The sequence below is a fragment of the Haliotis rubra genome, unplaced genomic scaffold (assembly GCF_003918875.1).
Source record: "Haliotis rubra isolate DU_JTF1 unplaced genomic scaffold, ASM391887v1 Scf34, whole genome shotgun sequence".
In the NCBI taxonomy this organism is placed as follows: domain Eukaryota; kingdom Metazoa; phylum Mollusca; class Gastropoda; order Lepetellida; family Haliotidae; genus Haliotis; species Haliotis rubra.
The window spans coordinates 2,241,498-2,254,178 of NW_025767013.1; the positions used below are offsets into that span (position 1 = coordinate 2,241,498).

At 36.9% G+C, this 12,681-nt stretch overlaps 1 protein-coding gene across 6 annotated transcripts in view; it reads left to right on the forward strand.

The window, feature by feature from the left end:
- LOC124284589 (zwei Ig domain protein zig-8-like) overlaps nucleotides 1-12,681 on the forward strand; it is a 164,666-nt gene that overhangs the window by 63,333 nt on the left and 88,652 nt on the right. The window contains exons 1-3 of one of the 6 annotated variants that reach the window (XM_046720692.1): nucleotides 4,401-4,529; nucleotides 6,005-6,608; nucleotides 8,544-9,159. In XM_046720692.1, the coding sequence (XP_046576648.1) occupies nucleotides 9,084-9,159 (76 nt within the window). In that variant the 5' untranslated portion in view covers nucleotides 4,401-4,529; nucleotides 6,005-6,608; nucleotides 8,544-9,083. Of the gene's footprint in view, nucleotides 1-4,400; nucleotides 4,530-6,004; nucleotides 6,609-7,090; nucleotides 7,341-8,543; nucleotides 9,160-12,681 lie in introns of those variants that run through there. The other 5 variants (XM_046720698.1, XM_046720693.1, XM_046720696.1 and 2 more) reach the window with 5 other exon arrangements.

Sequence of the window (12,681 nt, forward strand, 5' to 3'; positions counted from 1 at the left end):
GCATAGCATGAATAATATCTAAAAATACCCAATGTAATAAATGAATACACAATGCCATTTAGAAAGTGGTCAAATGTAACATGTATATTTGGGATTACACTTTGTCAATAAAGTACAGTTCTGTTACTGTTGTTTGTTGAGTCTCATACTGGATTCGAACCCACACTCACAGAGTCAGGGACCTAATCGCCAACACACGAAGTCAGCCATCTAACCCACTCAGTCGCATGGCTTCCACAAACATGGAAGTTGGACAACCCTTCTGATAAGGTGCCTGACTCTGAAGGTTTGGGTTTGAATCCAATATCGAACTCAACCTAACAAAGTACAAGAATCTGAACTTTACTGAAAAAGTGTAATTTTTATTGAGCCCAATCATTGGATGTATACTGAGGGAAACAAATAAGGGAACACATGAAAACGCAAGTGTTGCTTTATTCTTTTCCCGGTTTCTTCACAAGCTTTGTATCGCACTGTGGGTGAGAATCTGAGAATAGATAGAGGAACACTGCAATGAAGTGGTGTTCCCTTATTTGTTTCCTTCAGTATATATAAGGAGGTGAGGTGAAATTGGGTTTAACATCGTGCTTGAGAATATTGCGCTGATATGACAACGTGCATGCGTGTGTATGTGTATGTGCGGCTGCTTGTACTAGCCCAGACTTCAGCTGGTTTTATAGTGCTAGCCCACTGAGATACCATGCCCGCAGTGAAGCATGAATACCCCACTCAGACACATTATACTGACTGAGCCAACCAGTCTTTGTTGTACCCATTAATGTCGAGCACCAGGCAGGGACCAACAAGTACCATATTTTAACGTGTTTTGGTATGACACAGTGGGGGTTCGAACCCACGACCTTCCACTCTCCGGCCGGACGCTCTAACCACTGCACCACGGAGGCGGTCCGTATATATAAGGAAGGCAAGAGGGACAAGGAAAAAGGTTACTACACAGAGAGATGTCTCCACACTGTGACTGTGCAGTTATCTTGTGACATTATCAGCGGAACATTCAATACCTTGATGCCATGCCATTCTGGTAATGATGCCATTAGAGTTTGGGCCAACTCTGGATGTTATTTATATCTGTGGCATTGCTGACATATTTCCTCCTGTAGTAATCAGTGGTAATAATTACCATACATACCTTCTGGTGTCTTGGGTATGACAGAGTGTCTGTTCCAGGCTTCTTTACAAAAATGCTTCAAAGGAAAACACTTTTTCAAATGATGTTGGAATATTGGATATTATATAGGGATAGGTAGGAAAATTATTTTTGAATGAAGTGTCCCTGAGGTTAATCATATAGGAAATTAATATGCAAAGCAAAAAAACACATTTTGAGTAAAGTTCATATTTTTTACCTTACCTACTCATGAACATAACATTCATTTTGTCAACAATGAATCAATTTTCTTCTCACAAGAGGATTTGAGCTAATTTGGTTACAAAGATTGCCATACAGAAAAACACATTTGAAGAGTTACAATGTGTATGTTAAAATGATAACATGTAACTAGTATATAGTTTAACTCAGCTTGCTTTTTTGCCAATATTTTCAAATTTGACCCATGCACACATTTAACATGAATATTCAAGGAACCATTTTGAAAACCCCATGAGTGACTAGTCAGTGAAATATTTCATACTTGGGAGTCATGTAGTCTGGCACCACAAATGTTTGTATACTGGTTGGCCTCAAGATGTTTGATGTCATATATAGAAGATAAAACTCCTCTTTCTAAATTTTTGGTCAATAAATCTTTGTTTGATTTTGGAACCAAGTGGTTCAGCATCATTTAACATCATCATTTGTATGTAAGTGTTGTCCTCTTATCATTAAACCACTCAGCGTAAAGTCCAGGATATCGAAGGGACTTGTCATGGTAGCTTGAACTGATATTAGACCATTAAATTATTTATATAATGTGTCTTGCATGCTGTATTGTTTCATGTTTCTTTGCCTGAAGTATGGCATTTGAGTCAGTTTATCTGAGGCTTAAAGTTAGTCAGTTGTCAAAGAGCACTCAGTCACAAGATTGTTTAGATTGTCAGAAATGCCAGAGGCCAGGTTCGTTTCACATTTGACTTGAAGACTCACTCACTCACTCACTCACTCACTCACTCACTCACTCACTCACTCACTCACTCACTCACTCACTCACTCACTCACTCACTCACTCACTCACTCACTCACTCACTCACTCACTCACTCACTCACTCACTCACTCACTCACTCACTCACTCACAAACAAACAAACAAACAAACAAACAAACAAACAACTATATATATACACTTTAATGACTGTTAACATTTATACCTTATATTTCAGTGCTTCAATCTTTTATAAGAGCCATTCTTTTCTTATTTTGTGGTGAAAAATATCCCTGATAGTACACACATCCATGTAAATATATTCATACAGGTAAGTTACAGTACCTTGACCTTTTTATACCACAGGATCAAACCCAGTCCCTGGTTTGTGTAGTCCCAGCTTGCCTATAGGCAAACATAAGAACTTTAATACCTCTAGTGAGCTCACACCTCAGTCATTCTTTCCCTGAAATAATTTTCCTTTAATTTCACCATGACCATTATTCTGTCCACTTCCCCTAATTGAATTTTCCATTATTAAATTTCATTGAACATTTGCAAATGTAGAAATGTTTCTTTTATCAAAAAAGCGGTTATTTAATGATCTGAAGTTGAAATCAGCATTTTCATGTTCAATGTCAATTTACATTCATTTTTTAATAATTACAAATATTATCCCAAAAAATCTTTAAGCGTAATTGGATTTGGAACCCATGGCTGGAGCTCCTACTGATTGGCAATTAAGGTTTGTCCTGTCATAACTCACTTCTTCGACATCTCTTACACAAAAGCATCAACATGTTTGGGGGAAATTTACATCACGACATTCTATTGTGCATCTCCGAAGTCATGTTTATCTCAATTTTAATTTGTCGTAATGCTGCATTGAAGCATGCATAGTGAAATGTTGTGCAATTCAACTGTGGGGGTGGAATCTTTATTAAGGGCAATTAAATTTGGCATTTGATACTATGCTACCGTTCCCACATCTCGTTGTGAAATATGTACATTGTTTAGTACAAACATTCAATAATTAGGTCTGATTCATGACTGTAAAACCTTAAACTATAATCAAGAGAATATTTTACAAAATTGTGGTAAAGCTTGTTCTGTAGAATTACAAAAAAATACTCATGCATCATTATTGAGGTATTCAAGTTCGTAAGGTGAGTTTGACAGAAAGGTGTAATTGTCATTTTGACTTGACATGAGACTACATCTGTCCCATATGTTCTCGGGTGTCTCATCAATTGGCAGATGAAACAATGAATCCATCTACATATGACAATAAATGTTTATAGTTTTATAGGGTATGTTACAATACCATCTGTATATCAGTAACATTATTGATTAATCTGGAGAATTTAATGCAGTCTTACCTTTTAAATATGTAGATATATGTAAATATATGTTAAATTTAATAAACACCCCAGATGTATGCGACATTTAATTTATGAACATACAGACGAAGGGAAACGTAGCATGTATATTTATAGGAAGGAAGACATTTGTCCTGTTCAAAATATTTATGTGGATGAAAGCTTGTTGACAATGAAATGACAAAATCATATCAAACAAAATTACTGACTTCATAAATAGATGTATGATATATTTTTCTAATTTTACAATATTTCAAATTGTAATCAGGGTAGTATCTACACTTACTTTCATGCAGACATTCATCAAGTCTACAGCAATCAGGGGTGGAAATAACCCATTGCCCGACGTCCCAGTCCAGTGTTTTTTTCTGTCGGGCAAGCAAATTTGTATATCACACTGTACTGGTGTCCAGTTGACTTTCCAATGTTTATTATGTTGTTTATTTAAAAAATCAACAAGAAAATCGGCCAGTATAGTGGGAAAATTATCAGGGCAAGTGATTTTACTTGTGCCACTGTTCCAGAGTACACTAGCAATTTTAAAGTTATGTCCACCCCTGAGCAATGTCAGTAAAGATTTCCAAATTTAATTTCTTAAATCATGCTCTTTCAGTCATAATTAATGTTAAACTTCCTCTAAATTTACGAAAATATGAACTATACTATATCACGATCTGACGCAGTTTGCAAAGGGCACTTTGTTTGAAAACGTATGTAAATCACTGTGACATGCACTCAACATGCATGTGGTTTTGTATCTATAAATAATCTGTTTGTATGTGCTTTTCTAATGTGTCAATAAATATGTAAATTACATTGGGAACACGCCCAGTTTATTGCTGTGTACATGTTAAAAGCCTGAATTAAAAATCGGAGCATACTTCAATCACTGACAGTGGCCACAATGCCTATGAAACCTCAAACAGATCTCCTTGTGTGGGGAAGGCTATAGGCAAATCCCTCGAAGTAAACTGCAGTAAACACAAAGGTGCAGCTTATCACACCCGTGTTGTACATTGAGCGTGAATCCTCCACATGAAAGTCAACACAAGGTATGTATTTCACACCATATGGATCAAAGATTACACGCCTGACTAAAAAAATGATTTTTTAAAAAGAATCATGTCCCGGCTTTCATGTCGAGTGTGTGTATGCGGTGACCAATATATCGTGTGACAGATATGGAGGGAGAAAGGGTTGCTGTACTTTATTATGGAGCACTCTGGTGTTACAGTTCATGGTGCTATCAATCTATGAGGGAGACTGTCACTTCTAGCAGCCTGAATGTCACACCGAGAAAAGTCGATCCAAAATGTCTGTACTGGAAGCTGGGTGCTATAATGGGGTGTTGTTGTAATGTTGAAATGAAGGTATTCACCAGCAGTGGCAGCAAGAAGCTGTCCTGTATGCAAACAGCGTGGACATTCACAACGTTAATGTATTTTCAAATGTCGAAGGGACGAATGTAATGTCTTCAGAACGTGCTAATGCTTTGATAGAAGAGTCTCAGCCAGGCAGAGGGTAAACTTAATGTGTGTTTAGCGTGGAATGGATCATACGGCTACAAAACTTCCCCACCACTCTCCACCGTATCCCAGCTAACGCAATGAATCGGACCTAGATTGACAGACTCCCTGCTTCAATATAGGGAGGGAAGTTGTGATTTCAAATATCACTGGGGTTCCTCAATATCCCCACTGATAGGATGAAATAGGATACAAAGAGACTCCATTTTCCAGAGGTTGAAGGGTGTTTGTGTATTTTACTGATATTTTGTGTTAAGTTACTGAGCGTTTCAAGCTTTGGCTTCTTCAGGCCTGGTTGTGTCCTATAAACTGTCCAGCTCACTGATGCTTTCAATAATGATAGCAGTTCATATATAAATTTAAAATTGCTATCAATATTTGTAACATGTTTTCTGATCTAATCAATGATAGTAATGTGCTTTTATGACATATTTTGTGATGAAATATTACTTTCAAGATTCATTAGAGCCTACACTTATATGACAATTAATAATATATGTTACTTGTAATTGTCCTACATAGCCGCTGTTGTGAAAAGGTGTTCCATGACAAAGTGGGTAGATTATCATGAAAATATCCCTTTTAAGTTTATCTTGTTAAGATTAACTTTACCTCTGCAGTAGAAACATGAAAGTGGAACGACTCAGCGTTTATCTTCACTGTTGTATATTGTATCAAACTGTTGATAGGATACAACTTAAATCAGATATATCAATGGTTATAACCAATTTATGATCATACAAAATTGCCTGAATGTTTACAGTAATCCTGTCCCTGTGCCTCGGCCCTGATTTATTGTACCCATAAATCCCTGCAATCCACCCCCATTACTAGGAATTTGTCCCCACCCACTGTTATGCCTGTAGAATGTGTGTGGAGCGAGGAGAGGCTTGTACGTTTCAACAGCGAGAGTGGGTACATTGATACACAGCAGAGGAGGCTTGCCACCGGCTAATGATATTTACCCCTGTGAGGTTATTTAATTGTCCGTCTTCTTCCAGGTGAGCTGGTTGGCCGACTATGACGAGGAGTGTTGAGATGAGAGGATCGGAACTCTACTCGGGATGATCGGCGTTGGACAGGCGTCGGGACAGACTTATTCAGGTTCAGTCTCGTGCTCGGCAGACGGGACACATAATGAAGTGAACCGACTCAGTGGATTGATTATTACCTGTGTGTTGGATTAATACGAGAACCAATGTGATTATAAGGCACAGCGGCTTAGATCTTTCGTAAACTGATGTTTGACAAGTGATACGATCAGTGGCTCGTGATTAGTTTGGAAGGGGACGGCAGCTATGATGTTGCTGATCTGAAGAGTTACAGATGATGATAAGTGTGTGGTATTTCAGGGCCACAAAGTAACTGCTTTCATTAAAAAAGATAGGAATCTGTCATCAGAGCCTTGAAAACCATCCACGGTTGGTTGAAAATTTGAATGCACTGAGCTGTAGTCGTGACGCAGCGCAAACGTGGAGGAGAAAGGAGTTGTTGTGTACGGTGAAGGGATTATTGTTCGTTATTTTGTACAAGTTGTGATCAACAGTGTGATCGGTGGAGTTACAACTCAACAACTGTTACAACAACTGGACTCCTGATATAGACGTGAGTATAAGACTTACAGCTATCACAAGCTGCTAAACAAGTAGAACACTTTCTGTTATGTTTTAAGATATGGTTGGAACAATGCATGTCTCTGTAACTATAATGTCAAAAACATTATAACGATAAGCTCTGTTTTTTTATAAATTTACAAACATAAGACTAGCTATAAAAAAATCATAAAAATTTACTTCATTATTATAAACAATACTGAATATGTTGTATAATAATGCCATTATTTGAAAATATATAAGCAAGAAAGTTTGATAATATCAAACCAATTATGTACTATGACATCTTATTTTAAATAGCATTCCCATGTTACAACTGTTGTGATGGTAGTAGTATCATTGAAGTGAAATACTTCCAAGTGTGTATAACTCCCTGCGCACCTCTCTCGTGTGATGATAACACACAGTTTTACAATTGTACCTGACACCGGTATAAGGACAGGCTGTCACAGTAGTGTTGTTGTCAGTCTTTGGTTACTGCTGATCAAACCCACCATAGCTCTCGGATTGAAACCATTGATCATCAGCGGTTGCCGGAAGACGATCGGTAAGCATGCCTTCTCACACACATGCTTAGCCGTGTTAAAGGGGCTGGAAGACGTGTGCAGCTCGCAGAGTGAGTTGACATAATCAATATTGGAGAGTTATTGATACATGAGTGTTGGTGTGAAGGTATGTGCAAGTTGGGGAGGATGTAGGTACTCCTGGTTGTATATGCTCCACGGTAAGTGTCAGCTTCGGGTACGGAGGATGGGGAGGTCTAGGAATGGGGTCTAGGTTAGTGACATCTGCTTCAGATTAAGCTCGGGGTAATTACTGTAGTGTGTTCTGTCATTGTAGACAGTGGTCTTGAATACAACACCACTACTTAATTCACACTGGATATTGTTTCAGAAATGAATCTGTATGTATTTTTATTGAAACCATAGTAATTAATGGCATGTTTACGATCCAAGTGATGATCAATATAGAAGTGTAGTTTCAGTTTTCCTAAATACAATGTGAGGAAACAATTGTGATAGCCTTTGTTCCAGTTCATTTATCAGCTAAGATCCTATATGTTTGTAAATATATGATGAAAATAGTTATCTATATCTGTCATAGCCTTTTTTCAAGTTCATTTATCAGCTAACATCATAATGTTTGTAAATATATGATGAAAATAGTTATCTATATCTGTTATAGAGTTTGTTCCAGTTCATTTATCAGCTAAGATCCTATATGTTTGTAAATATATGATGAAAATAGTTATCTATATCTGTTATAGCCTTTGTTCCAATTCATTTATCTACAAACTTAATACGCCTTACATTTATTAATATATGATGAAAATAGTTATCTATATCTGTTATAACTTCTGTTCCAATTCATTTATCAGCATAATTTAGATGCTTTATGGTTGTAGATATAGGATGAAAATAGTATCTATAGATGCTATAGCCTTTGATCCAATTCATTTATCAATATATTTAAGATACTTTATGTTTGTAAATATATGATGAAAACAGTTATCTATATCTGTTATAGCTTCTGTTCCAATTCATTTATCAACTTAATCAATGTGCCATATATTTGTAAATATATGATGAAAATAACCATCTATATCCATTATAGACTCTGTTCCAATTCAATTATCAACATAATTAATACACCTTATGTATTTAAATATATAATGAAAATAGCCATCTATGTCTGTTATAGCTTCTGTTCCAATTCATTTATCAACTTAATTAATACGCCTTATGTTTGTAAATATATGATGAAAATAGTCATCAGGGTATTGATGTGTTCGGAGGAAGTAAATATGGTTGGAAGTTGCGATGGTGAGAAATGTAAACTTGAGTCTGATTACTAGGATTAGTTTGAGTTTGTGTCGGTTTGTAGGAAGTATTGATGGCTTGTCAGTGATTGGTCTTGTATGTTACAGAGAAGGAGTGCAGAGACCTCCTTCAGCCTGGATTACACCACAATCAACTAATAGTCCATGGAATACCACCAGCACAAAATGAAAGAGTTAAACTCGTGTGGAGCAGAAAATCTCAAGGTACATCGATCTGTTGCTGCAATCAACCGACGTAATTTGGAACAGTTTCTTGTTTGCTGATGTGCAAAAAATCAGATCATTTGCAATTTCGGGAGTTGAAATAGCCGTTTTGAAGGTGCTGATGACTGGAATCGGTTCGAGTGGTCAAGAATAATATATCAATTTCGCCGTGACAGTTAATGTGAATTGTTGTATGTAGTAGACGCCGTTTGTGACAGGGAGGCAAGTCTAGCAAGTTATTCACAAGTGTATGTCGGACGCAGGAATTTTCGACCAATGACTAGGATCCACTAATGAGCTTTTAAGCCATCAGCCTACAACTTAATGGAGAGTTAATAATACTAATGTTATACCAATAATGGCACCGGTGAAAAAGGTGTCTGTGAAAGCTTGGTTCCAGGATATGTTCTCTATCGTGCTATAATGGTCAGTTGGCGGATACGGATATTACCTTTGGACGTTCTGGTCAGTCTGGCGGCGCTATCATTGGTAGCCACAGGTAGGTGACGCATAGCATCACACTGATACACCGACTCTAATCAAATGGATGCCTTCAGCAAACAGCATCCCCGAGTACACACTCTTCTTTAACCTTTGAGCTCTGTTCTTGCAACACAAACATGATATATTCAATAACTTTGGCACCAATTAGGCTATGCATGGGTAGTGTTTGGTCAATCCTTCTTCAGGCAACCTGGTAGCAATTTCTGTAGAGAACAAAGTAGATTGTCAGTGCTGTCTGTGGCAGTAACAAATAACCATTCCTTAAAGGTACATGATCACAGGTACGGTATCTTTATAGGTTTTTAATCTGGGCTATATAGATATGGGAAAACCAATACCCAATTAGGACATTTATGGCACTGCTCTATACAGAGGTATCATGTTAGCTAAAGGGTGCTTGCATCATAAATAATAGTTAATAACATATTGATTTTACTGTTCCCAGGATAAACTATGAAAAACTCATATCTACGTAAAAATGATACATTGCTCAAAGGATCAAGACCGGATTCAGCTGTTTTAACAAGCTCTAAGTGCATGACAGTTTTTCTACACTATCAATGTAGATAGTTGAGTGAATGAGGCATCCCTGTAATGAACATGCAGAAATACACATGCACAAATGTGACATCTCAGTTGTTTGTGATTGTCCCTGCTTTGGGGAATATCTCCAACTAATAGGTTCTACAGTATATTTGTTATTTTAAAACCAAAAGATGATATGTGCAATAAGAATATTGTAGTATTTTCTCCATATGCAAAAATATTCAATACCGTTTTATCTGCAGGAAAAATTTGTTCACATGCCCAAGCCTTAAGCATTATAATATTCAAAAGAAGTTTACTTAGTTTTGAATTACAATATCAAGATTGATGACAAGGAATATCGTGGATAATAACTTCTTTATTACACATAGTCAGTGTTTTAGGGCTACTTCCTGTCTCTTCATAACCTTTATAATTAGATCCAACTTCTAAATGCCTATAAAGACTCAATGTCAATATTATTTTATTCTCAGAGTGGTTATCAAACTTTCTAACTTGTCATGACGGACAAATAAAGAAAGATTGGTTGTTCATAATAGCCACATAGCATCCATTTTTGGTGATGGATGTTTATTTAAAAGTTCACATCCAAATCTCAGCGTGGACACAGATTTGTTGCTATGATTCATCTGTTATGCCAAGAGAATCTGTTTCGTCTGATAATCCAGACTGGTTATTCTCTGTCCTTGAATTTCATATTTAGTTGTTGGGCAGTTGTATTTAAATATATTTCCCACCAAAATTGTAAGAAACTCGGTGAGTGAGTGAGTAAGTTTAGCCTTACACCTCTTTTAGCAATATTCCAGCAATATCGCAGCAGAGGACACCAGAAATGGGCTTCAGACATTGTACCCATGCGGGGAATTAAACCCGGGTCTTCGGTGTAACCTCTAGGCTACCCACCACCCTAAGAAACACGGCAAAAGTCTCCTGTGTTGCATGTTTTGCAACTGTGTTATAAATTGTAAGGTTTTAAAAAGACACAGAAAGTCATGTTTGTTATGCATGTCACTTCATGTCACTGTGTTATTGAATCATAAAGTTAGTACAAAAAGTGGATTGGTTAGGGAACAGAAACCAGTCACTTTTCATTTTTACAGTGCCTGTGAAATGTGTGATGTATTAAATTGTGAAGCTTGTACAAAAGAAGGATTGATTAATAACAAAACCCAGAACATTTCCATTTCTTTTGCTACCTCTGAAATGTGTGATATAATAGATTATAAAGTTGGTGCAAAGGAAGGATTGGTTAGTGACAAAACCAGAACAGTTTCCTTTTCTTTGCTATCTGTGAAATGTGTGACTTAATAAATTGGGACATTGGTGCAAATGAAAGAATGGTTAAGGATTGGTTACTTTGATTGAACCAGAACAGTTTTCTTTTCTTTGAGACCTGTGAAATGTGTGAGTTAATACATCATAAAGTTGGTACAGTGGAAGGATTGGCTATGAACAAAACCAGAACAATTTCCTTTCTTTTGCTGCGCGTGAAATGTGCGATTTAACAAATTATGAAGTTGGTACCAAGGAAGGATTGGTTACATTGATTGAACCAGAACAGTTGTTTTTTTCTTTGATACCTGTGAAATGTGTGAGTTAATACATCATAAAGTTGGTACAGTGGAAGGATTGGTTATGAACAAAACCAGAACAATTTCCTTTCTTTTGCTACGCGTGAAATGTGCGATTTAACAAATTATGAAGTTGGTACCAAGGAAGGATTGGTTACATTGATTGAACCAGAACAGTTGTTGGTTTTTTTTATACCTGTGAAATGTGTGAGTTAATACATCATAAAGTTGATGCAGTGGAAGGATTGGCTATGAACAAATCCAGAACAATTTCCTTTCTTTTGCTACGTGTGAAATGTGATGTTGGTGCAAAGGAAGGATTGGTTACGTTGATTGAACCAGAGCAGTTTTCTTTTGTATGCTACCTGTGAAATCTGTGATTCAGCTTGACATTTCATGCCGGTGATATCAATCAATACTATAACTAATGGCTGAAGCATGTTGCCATATTCAAACCCAGTTGTGCATCACTCAAACTGGCGTAATGTAGATAGTACTACTGACTGAAAAACACATTCATACAATCACAGAGTTATATATTTCATTGTTTATTCACGATAGATAACTGAATGGAAAACACTGATTTTTTTAACAGACCTGTCTCATTTATAAACATTCAAATAAATGTTTAATCACTCTCCTGAATTCACTTCTCTCATTCTGTTATGAATCCTTCTGTCTATAGACGGAGTATGTTGTCTCGGTCTCGTACTAATCGCAATAATGTAACCCAAAGGTCTGGCATTGTTTCACCAGCTGATCATAAATCTGTCGATGCCAACATCCAATCACAGGAATACATCTTGTCCCGAGACATGCTGAAGTACAAATACTGTTCATTTGGTGCCGTATTGGCTTAGCTTTAGATCCTCCGTGAGAGCATATATGATACACATTTCTGAAAATTGAAGATGAAATATTGATCCTGTGGTCATGCATATTTAAGCATCTGTTTGTATGAATGTGTGATTCCAGATCAGGTTTTGTACTGTACAATGAGAGATGCTGTGTCAATGTACATTGTACTGTATCCATATTTGGATTTACTATCGTGGCAGATAAGAGGCAGCCTTTTTGGTTCAGTCTGCCCAGCAAGGTTAGCTGGTTAAAGTAAATAGGGCTATTTGCTGCAGGCACTTTGGTTGATGCGGTTTGGTCCTCAAAGCCGGTTTGTTATATTTTCGTTGCTTTAGGTGTTGACAAAACCATTATCTTTGATGCTGTAGGATCATGTAGCGTCATGTTCTGTTGATTACCTAATGGGTAAAGTGAGTGGGAAAATTTGAACAATGTGGGGACTATCAGTGACCTTTGATTTTATGCTGAAACCAGGTCTGAGAGTAACTTCATTCATAAATTGTATCTGAGATATTGGCCGGATGTATCAGTTGATTGATGAG